Raw genomic sequence first — 10,375 nt, forward strand, 5'->3', positions numbered from 1 at the left:
GAGTTGCAATCTACTGCAGAGATAGCCTGCAGAGTTCTGTCATGCTATCCAGGTCTGTGCCCAAACAGTTTGAGCTTCTACTTTTTGAAATCCACCTTTCCAGAAATAAGTCTCTCTCTGTTGATGCTTATTATAGACCCCCCTCATCCCCCAGCTGTGCCCTGGACACCATATGTGAATTAATTGCCCCCCATTTATCTTCAGAGTTTGTACTGTCAGGTGACCTAAACTGGGATATCCTTAACATCCCATCCTTCCTACAATCGAAGCTAGATGCCCTCAATCTCACACAAATGATCAAGGAACCTACCAGGTACAACCCTAAATCCATAACAACGGGCACCCTCTTAGATATCATCCTGACAAACCTACCTCTGCTGTCTTCAACCAGGCTCTCAGCGACCACTGCCTCATTGCCTACGTCCGTAATGGGTCGGCGGTCAAACGTCAACCCCTCATCACTGTCAAACGCTACCTAAAACACTTCAGCGAGCAGGCTTTTCTAATCGACCTGGTCCAGGTATCCTGGAAGGATATTGACCTCATTCTGTCAGTAGAGGATGCCTGGTTATTCTTTAAATGTGCTTTCCTCACCATCTAAAATAATCATGCCCAATTCAAACATGTAGAACTAAGAACAGATATAGCCCTTGGTTCACTCCAGACTTGACTGCCCTTGACCAGCGCAAAAACATCCTGTGCCGTACTGCATTAGCATCGAATTTCCCCCGCAATATGCAACTTTTCAGGGAAGTTAGGAACCGCTTTTTCAAAGAGAAATTTGCATCCTGTAGCACAAACTCCAAAATGTTCTGGGACACTGTAAAGTCCATGGAGAATGGCTGCCCACTGCATTAAGGCTAGGAAACACTGTCACCACCGATAAATCTATGATAATCGAGAATTTCAAAAAGTATTTTTCTACAGTTGGCCATGCTTTCCATCTGGCTACCCCTACCCCGGTCAACAGCTCTGCACCATGCACAGCAAATTGCCCAAGCCTCCCCCAGTTCTCCTTCACCCAAATCCAGATAGCTGATGTTCTGAAAGAGCTGCAAAATCTCGACCCCTACAAATCAGCTGGGCTAGACAATCTGGACCCTCTCTTTCTTAAATTATCCGCCACAATTGATGCAACCCCTATTACTAGCCTGTTCAACCTCTTGTCTCGTATCGTCAGAGATCCCTAAAGATTGGAAAGCTGCCACGGTCATCCCCCTCTTCAAAGGGGAGACACTCTAGACCCAAACTGTTACAGACCTATATCTATCCTTCCCTGCCTTTCTGAAGTCTTTGAAAGCCAAGTTAACAAACAGATCACCGACCATTTAGAATCCCACAGTACCTTCTCCACTATGCACTCTGGTTTCCGAGCTGGTCATGGGTGCACCTCAACCACGCTCAAGGTTCTAAACGATATCATAACCGCCATCGATAAAAGACAATACTGTGCAGCCGTCTTCATCAACCTGGCCAAGGCCTTCGACTCTGTCAATCACCGTATTCTTATCGGCAGACTCAACAACCTTGGTTTCTCAAATGACTGCCTCGCCTGGTTCACAGTGTGTCAAATCGGAGGGCCTGTTGTCCGGACCTCTGGCAGTCTCTATGGGGGTGCCACAGGGTTCAATTCTCGGGCCGACTCTTTTCTCTGTTTACATTAACTATGTCGCTCTTGCTGCTGGTGATTCTCTGATCCACCTCTATGCAGATGACACCATTCTGTATACTTCTGGCCCTTCTTTGGACACTGTGTTAACAAACCTCCAGACGAGCTTCAATGACATACAACACTCCTTCTGTGGCAGTCAACTGCTCTTAAATGCAAGTAAAACTAAATGCATGCTCTTCAACCGATCGTTGCCCGCACCTGCCCACCACTGCGACCTGTATGCTCGTTGGCTGGCCCTCGCTTCATATTCGTCGCCAAACTCACTGACTCCAGGTCATCTATAAGTCTTGGCTAGGTAAAGCCCCACCTTATCTCAGCTCACTGGTCACCATAGCAGCACCCACCCGTAGCACCCACTCCAGCAGGTATATTTCACTGGTCATCCCCAAAGCCAACTCTTCCTTTGGCTGCCTTTCCTTCCAGTTCTCTGCTGCCAATGACTGGAACGAATTGCAAAAATCACTGAACCTTATATCTCCTTCACTAACTTTAAGCATTAGCTGTCAGAACAGCTTACCGATCATTGCACCTGTACACATCCCATCTGTAAGTAGCCCACCCAACTACCTCATCCCCATGTTGTAATTTATTTTTGCTCTTTTGCACCCCAGTATTTCTACTTGCACATTCATCTTCTGCACATCTATCACTCCAGTGTTTAATTTCTAAATTGTAATTATTTCGCCGCTATGGCCTATTTATTGCCTTACCTGCCTAATCTTACTACGTTTGCACACACTGTGTATAGACTTCTCTATTGTGTTATTGACTGTACATTTGTTTGTCCCATCTGTAACTCTGTGTCGCACGGCTTTGCTTTATCTTGGCCAGGTAGCAGTTGTAAATGAGAATTTGTTCTCAACTGGCCTACCTGGTTAAATAAAGGTGAAAAATATACAAGTTGGGTGTTCCATAACTTTGTTAATTAAATTAAACAAGTATCCATTTTTTGGGTTATTTGTAAACTCAGGCTCCCTTTATCTAGTACTAGGTTTTGGTTGAAGATCTGATAACATTCAGTATCGAAAATATGCAAAAATAGAAAGAATCTGAAAGGGGGCAAATAATGTTGCATGGCACTGTACTTGAAAAAGACAGAAAGGCAGACACATTTACATACAGACACACACACACAGAAAGAGAAATTGGGAATCATCCTTGACATACAAGGACAGAAAATATGTGCAGCAGCATAGTTTGAGAATGGACGTCATTCAGAAACAAGGTCAGGGGCATGTTCTTTCTTTACTTTGCTGGTAGTTGTCTCATGCCACAGCAGCTTTACAATGGTGACAGAGTGTTAGCCCGTCCAGTCCGGCACAGAGTTCTAGTAATGAGGGTCACTGCTCCCTGTTAAAGCCCAGCACATCATGATGTACCACACCACTCTGCTGGCACTTGCTCTGGCACTGGCCAGGCATGTTGGACAGGACTCAAAGCACCGAGGGGGTCACACATATTGGAGTCACTTCCTGCCATAGAGGCTAACCATGCAATAAAAGCAACACAATGACCTCCTATATTTTGGCATGGTCAGGAGTATGTCTGTCTGACATTTAACAATGGCACTTACTTTAAACATCTCACAGAGGGCAGTGATGGTTCATAGTGAAGCTATCATATTTTAGTTTAATGCTCTTCTCACTTCAGCTTTATGTTATTTCCCATAGTAATGTGTTCAATGCAACATATTCTGGTCTGCATCTGTTTGAAATGAATCAGCCCTAACATGAATCTAAACATCAAATTTGTGTCTGGAATGTTTTACTGAATCGTGATGTGATTCTCACCTTTGCACAGCTTTCCAAGACCCACCAGGTGGCGCTATCAACCATCAGTTACATTGGCTGTGCCATCTCCATCTTTTGTCTGACCATCACTCTGGTGACGTTTGCAATCCTGTCGTGAGTATCCCTCCATCTTTATTGTTCACTTTATTGATAAACATATCAAAGCATCTCACATGTGTTGTGTGCCACACATGCTCTTTATAAGTGGTATTCACCCCATTATGATTAAATGTTATGTCAAACGTATTTGATACATTTCTTGTAATATTACTTGTTATCATTTGTGTGGCCTTGCAGGACAGTGAGCACTATCTGTAACCAACGCTACCACATCCATGCCAACCTGTCCTTTGCCATTCTGGTTGCCCAGATCCTGCTGCTCATCAGCTTCCGCTTTGATCCGGGCACGGTAAGCACCTCATCACCACAGCCAGAGTATCTCACTGGCTAGAACCAGGAAGGGATGTTGTACCTACTGTATGATGATGAAGAGGAAGCAAAGCATGATGATTATGAGACCGTGCATGATGACAACTGTGATCATGACGTACCCTAACCCCTTTCCTCTCCCAGCTGCCCTGTAAGGTGATGGCTGTGCTGCTCCACTTCTTCTTCCTGAGTGTGTTTGCCTGGATGCTGGTGGAGGGCCTGCACCTCTACAGCATGGTCATCAAGGTTTTCGGCTCCGAGGGCAGCAAGCATTTCTACTACTACGGGATTGGCTGGGGTACATCTTGTAACTGTATTAATTGACCTTTTTAGGCACACATGTCTTACTGACAATGATGTGATTCCCATTCGGATCAAACTGGCTCAATCTGTGTTTCCACTTACACCTGTAGCTATATGCAACAATCTGCTTTGTAGGGTTGTAACATAACAGTTACTTTCCCAAAATTCTCATGTTCTCCAGAAATCCCGGTTGGAGGATTCCAGGGTTACCTGCTCATCCCCACCTAACTCAAGGAATCTTCAAACTGGGATTTCTGGAATACCAGGGAATTTTGGGAAAGTAATTGTAATTTTACAACCCTACTGCTCTGCATCAAACGATTGATACTTTACCATGTTTGGCACAATTAAAAGGATGACCTTTTGGGTCTGGATTTAGCAGACCTCTGGTTTGGCCTTGAGACTGCCCTGGTCTCTGTGGGCCAGAGTGGACAGACAGAATTGTGTGTGTGTGTGTGTGTGTGTGTGTGTGTGTGTGTGTGTGTGTGTGTGTGTGTGTGTGTGTGTGTGTGTGTGTGTGTGTGTGTGTGTGTGTGTGTGTGTGTGTGTGTGTGTGTGTGTGTGTGTGTGTGTGTGTGTGTGTGTGTGTGTGTGTGTGTGTGTGTGTGTGTGTGTGTGTTTAGCTGTCTGGGAACAGCCTCCACATGCTGGAGTGATTATTGGAAATAAGATCCCATTTTTATAATTTCCTATGTTGTTGGCCGAAGTAATGCTGCGATTTGTGGCCAGCTACAAATTAAGTAGCATAGATGTTTCCAGCAGCTGGAAATATAGCTGTTAGGACATCTGAGTTTTGTCGTTTACAGCTCCTGTTATTAGCAGTGAAAAAAGGCTTCTGATCCTTTATACTTAATTTCCTCTTTTGGTGTAACAGTTGAATTGTTCTGTGCTGGGGAAGTCTGGAAATCTCTGTGGACTCTGTAAGTCATTACAACATTAAACAAAGAAGCTTTACCAATAATATAACCATGTTGGTGGAAATGAGCAATGACAAAATACCACAGAAAACCCCCATAAAAAAAAATATCCTGTGTCCTCTATTCTCGGTCTGTCTAACTTTCATCTAATACTCTTTGCCAAACTTGATTTGGACAGCATTAGACTGAAGTCAATATAAGGATGCACATACTGGACAATGTAATGTTACAGATGTCATGATGTGTGTGATATCTCTATATCTGGTGATTAACATTTCCCCTCTTCACCCAGGGTCTCCACTGGTGATCTGTGTGGTTTCTATGACATCAGCCTTGGACAGCTACGGAGAGGTTGGGAAGTAAGACACTGTCAACACACACTAACCTGGACATTCAAAACCACGTGGCAGCACTTTGTGCCATTGAATAGGGTTAAAATATCGATACTGGTGCCATGAAACAGCCATTTATGTATAAGTAGTTTACACCAACAGGGGAAATAGAAATGGGAAGTATAATGTGAGGGATGTCAACCAAGCTTGTTTTATCTCTCCTCTCTCCCTCAGCTGTTGGCTGTCTTTGAAGATCGGCGCTGTTTGGGCCTTTGTGGCACCAGCACTGTTTGTCATTGTGGTAAGAGAAATCACCACTATAGTTGACTTCCGTTCTTATTGAACAACTAATTAAGTGCTTGAGCTCAAGCTTTTTATTCATAAAAGTGATTTTTTGATATTAACTGATGTGTGTTGTTTTCTCTCTGACTCAGGTGAATATTGTGATTCTTATATCTGTGACGAGGATCATCTCTCGTATTAGTTCAGAGAATTACAAGGTTCATGGAGATGCCAACGCAGTCAAGTGAGTCATCATCTCTGTCCTAAAACCTTCATGGTGATAATGCTATCCTGACTCCCTCAGTCAGAATGATATGAATACAGTATTTATTACATCGTTTGTAGATAGTTGACACTTAGTGTGTTTGTGCCTCTCTGTGTGTATAGGCTGACTGCAAAGGCAGTGGCTGTACTCCTTCCTATTCTGGGCATCTCCTGGATCTTTGGGGTACTGGCCATCAATGATCACTCACTGATGTTCCAGTACATGTTTGCTGTGTTCAACTCATTACAGGTCAGTCGCCTACTGTAAATTATTCAATCTAATACGGTACATCAAATTGGTCTTTATTAATAGCCTTTATTTACGGTAATTGACTGCAAATATGTGGATCTTTCTAAAGGGATTCTTTATTTTCCTGTTCCACTGTCTTCTCAACTCTGAGGTAAGACACACCCTTCATGTTGTTATAGTGTTGATATATACCGAACAAAAATAAAAACGCAACATATAAAGTGTTGGCTCCATGTTTCATGGGCTGAAATAAAATATCCCAGAAATGTTCCATACGCAGGAAAAGCGTATTTCTCTCAACTTTTGTGCACAAATGTGTTTTCATCCCTGTTAATGAGCATTTCTCCTTTGCCAAGATGATCCATCCACCTGACAGGTGTGCCATATCAAGAAGTTGATTAAACAGCATGATCATTACACAGGTGCACCTTGTGCTGGGGGGCAAGAAAAGGCCACTAAAAAGTGCAGTTTTGTCACGCAACATAATGCCACAACATAATGCCACAGATGTCTCAACTTTTGAGGGAGTGTGCAATTGGCATGCTGACTGCAGGAATGTCCACCAGAGCTGTTGCCAGAGAATAATTTTATGTTAATTTCTCTACCATAAACCACCTCCAACGTTGTTTTAGAGAATTTGGGGGTACATCCAAGTGTATCCACGCCAGCACAGGACCTCCACATCCAGCTTCTTCACCAGCCACCCAGACAGCTGATGGAACTGAGGAGTATTTCTGCCTGTAATAAAGCCCTTTTGTGAGGAAAAACTCATTCTGGCTCCCCAGTGGGTGTGCCTGGCTCCCAAGTGGATGGGTCTAGACCCTCCCAGGCCCACCCATGGCTGCGCCCCTGCCCAGTCATGTGAAATCCATAGATTAGGGCCTAATGAATTTATTTAAATTTACTGAATTCCTTACGAGTTTTAACTCGGTAAAATCATTGAAATTATTGCATGTTGCGTTTAGATTTTTGTTCAGTATAGTTTCTGTTTTGTTTCTAGTGTCAGGGGAGGTTTATGAAGTATTGCACCTGTTATTGTGCGTTCTTATGGTTTGCTGTAGGTCAGAGCTGCCTTCAAGCACAAAACCAAGGTGTGGTCGCTTACCAGCAGCTCCATTCGCAATATCAATGGGAAACCCTTCAACTCTGATGTTGTGAGTACCAAAGTAGAGGGGTCTAATTGGGTAAGAAGAAAGACGTGAATTCAACTTAGAACTTTAAATGTGAGATCAATCATTTACTCTCCTTTTTCTCTCACAGATTAATGGAAACAGAGGAGGCGTGAGCCCCACAAAGATGAACACATGGGACAAAAGCACCTACTCAGCCAATCGGATCGACCTGTCCGCTGTGTAAAACTACAGGACTTCACTTCCAGTAATGGCAGAAGTAGGATGCCATGCCAACCTTGGGTTCACTAGTTCACTAGATTCATTGACAAACACTTGCTTAAGTATTGTGTTGTTGCCCACTGTTATATGTGATGTATGATCCACTCTCATGGACTCTAAAGGAAAAGCCTTAGATAAGGGGGTGTGTTGTGGTGTAGCTACATAGTCAGGATGTCATGTGTCTTCATAAAGAGCTCTATACACAATGACTAACCATTCTTACAGCTTCCATAGCCCACAGCCTCCCCCTCCCATACTCCTCCACTGTGCAATGCTTTGATGTAAAAGCTGTAACCCCAAAGGGACATCAGCACAACCTGAAGACAAAACAGACTCAAGGGACTGTGCCTTTCAACTTCTCTAATAAAAGACAGCTGGCCAGACGCATATGCACTCTTAGAAAAAAGGGTTCTTCTGCTGTCACCATAGGAGCACCCTGTTTGGTTCCTACGTAAAACACTCTGTGGAAAGGGTTCTACATGTAACCCAAAAGGGTTCTACCTGGTAACAAAAGGGGTTCTACAAAGGGTTCACCTATGGGGAAAGCTGAAGAACCATTTTAGGTTGTAGATAGCACCTTTTCTTTCTAAGTGTAGGGATGGGAATTCTGAGGGGACTTTGTGAGATTGTAAGAGCCCTTGGCCTTGAGAATTTAAAACATGGCATTAACTGCTTCACATTGTTTTTGTCCAACAGTGTATTATGTCTTGAAATGTTTCTTCCCAAGTATTTGTCATTATCAATTTGACCAGAGGCTATCCAATGTTTTGCATTGGTATATTTTGTGATATGTAAACATACTTTAGCTTTAACTTAGAGTTTTATTGTTGCTTTCAGAATGAATTATGGTCTTGACAAGTCACACTGGAGGCTATAACAGCCTGGTAATGGGTTTGTGCAGGATGGTTATTCTACTACAGGGTCCTGGCTGGATGGTACATTAAGCATTATGTGTTGAACCAACCAATGAAAGAATAAATAACAATGTTCTTCTTTTCTGAAATATTTAATGTCCAGAAAGTGCAAAACATTGAATCTGGCACCAAACAAACGTGCCTTAGCACGCACGTACATACATACATACAGGGATGAATACTTTCATGTAAAAAGTGTAATCAAATTAACACCCCCACAGTTTAAAGTATTTATTTATGGATTTTGTCATTTACATTTTTTTTTTTTGCAAAGCATCAGAGCAAGTCACAATGTTTGATACTCTGCCTCTCTTGAAGTTCTTTGTTGTTTCTTCTGACAATGATGAGTTGAGATGAGGTGACAATGCTATTTCCGAATGTACCTCATGTCTCTCTGTAAGCTGCATTATTTCATGCTTTTTAAAAATAAAATAGAGAATTATTGCGTTAGACATAGTTCTGTGGATTTGGATTTGTTTTCATTTATCTTTTTAAATTACACAGATCATTAGATTTTTTTTTCATGATTTGTCTTTGAGGATACATAGTAATTGCATACACATGTATTTCACAAACACGAGTCCAAAGTGTATTCTTGTTCAGTTTCACTGAGATTGGAGATGTCTTGTTTAAAGTCTTGATTGTTCAGACACTGTACCAACACTTAGTCTCCTACAATAGGATTTACTTTATGAAATCATTTAAAAGCACTTCCTAGTCTTTCAGAACAGACCATTCTATCATATGGACTGCATTTGTTCTATAGTACTTCATGTTAAAGGTTTCTCTCTTATTTCTGTTGTGGAATACAAATACAAACAAAAAATTGATTGAATGTAATTCCTCTGTCAACTGTCCTCAGTAGCTAATGTATGTAAAATATCAAATAAAAAGTACTGTTACACCTGCACTATCTACTGTAAGTAGAACCTCCAGTAAAAAGTTACCCAGCTGGCATATAACATTCTGAGAACCATGTGTTTTATAGAGCTTGATGAGCACGTGGTTTTCCCATGGGTACTTTGCATACTACCTTCCCACAACCTTATGGGAACGGTGCAGGATAGTTGCTTGATTTTGGAACATTAGCACACTTAAGGAACTTAACAAAAAAACATTTTCCTGGTTATTTCATTACTTTAACAGAACGTTTCATAAAAGTTCAAACATGGTCATATTTCATTTCAATTTTGTTAATGTTCTAGTAATGTTCTCGAACTGGTTTGACATTGGGAATGTTCTCTAATTGTTCAGAGGACATTAAGAAACAACATTCTTTTGGTGGAATTTCATTACTTCAACATAACGTTTCCTACAGAGTTCCTAATGTTTCTATTTAAAGTCATCCTCAAATTCAACCAAGAACGTGAAGAAACATTCTGTGAGAATTTATGTACCTCAGCATAACGCTTCCTAAAGGTTTCCTCACTGTTCTATTTAAATGAATGTTCTCAAATTGTTCCGAGAACGTTAAGAACACTTTCCGTAAAAAACAAAACAAACTTTAATAACGTTCAAAGAATGTTATTTAAAAACATATACATTCCGTTCTCGCATCAACAAAACTCTATGCTTGTTAGGTGTGTTGGCTCACCCACTAATTGGCCACACCTGATCTAAATGAGTGCTTGTATTCTTTGAAATAGGGTCTGTTTGAATAGACGAGATGAACAGCTCTGAATGTGAAAAACAAACATGGCATGCCTGCTCCATCCTGGTGGTGCAGTAGACTAATTCCATGGATAAAGAACAGAAGATTATAGGTTTGAATCTCACTGAAGCCTTGTCAAAATAATTATAAATATTTTTGAATGATTGAGCCCTTTCCTGT

The 10,375-nt window shown here is 41.7% G+C and overlaps 1 protein-coding gene across 3 annotated transcripts in view; it reads left to right on the plus strand.

Annotated features, from left to right (window-relative positions):
- Nucleotides 1-9,000, plus strand: part of adgrd1 (adhesion G protein-coupled receptor D1) — a 70,890-nt gene extending 61,890 nt beyond the window's left edge. For all 3 annotated transcript variants that reach the window (XM_046347484.1, XM_046347482.1, XM_046347485.1), the window contains 10 exons: nt 3,473-3,576; nt 3,760-3,871; nt 4,036-4,189; nt 5,404-5,470; nt 5,678-5,744; nt 5,878-5,969; nt 6,113-6,239; nt 6,349-6,390; nt 7,301-7,393; nt 7,500-9,000. In XM_046347484.1, the coding sequence (XP_046203440.1) occupies nt 3,473-3,576; nt 3,760-3,871; nt 4,036-4,189; nt 5,404-5,470; nt 5,678-5,744; nt 5,878-5,969; nt 6,113-6,239; nt 6,349-6,390; nt 7,301-7,393; nt 7,500-7,595 (954 nt within the window). In that variant the 3' untranslated portion in view covers nt 7,596-9,000. The remainder of the gene's footprint in view (nt 1-3,472; nt 3,577-3,759; nt 3,872-4,035; nt 4,190-5,403; nt 5,471-5,677; nt 5,745-5,877; nt 5,970-6,112; nt 6,240-6,348; nt 6,391-7,300; nt 7,394-7,499) is intronic.
- The last annotated feature ends 1,375 nt before the right edge of the window (nt 9,001-10,375 follow it).

This window comes from Oncorhynchus gorbuscha, linkage group LG04, assembly GCF_021184085.1.
Source record: "Oncorhynchus gorbuscha isolate QuinsamMale2020 ecotype Even-year linkage group LG04, OgorEven_v1.0, whole genome shotgun sequence".
NCBI lineage: Eukaryota > Metazoa > Chordata > Actinopteri > Salmoniformes > Salmonidae > Oncorhynchus > Oncorhynchus gorbuscha.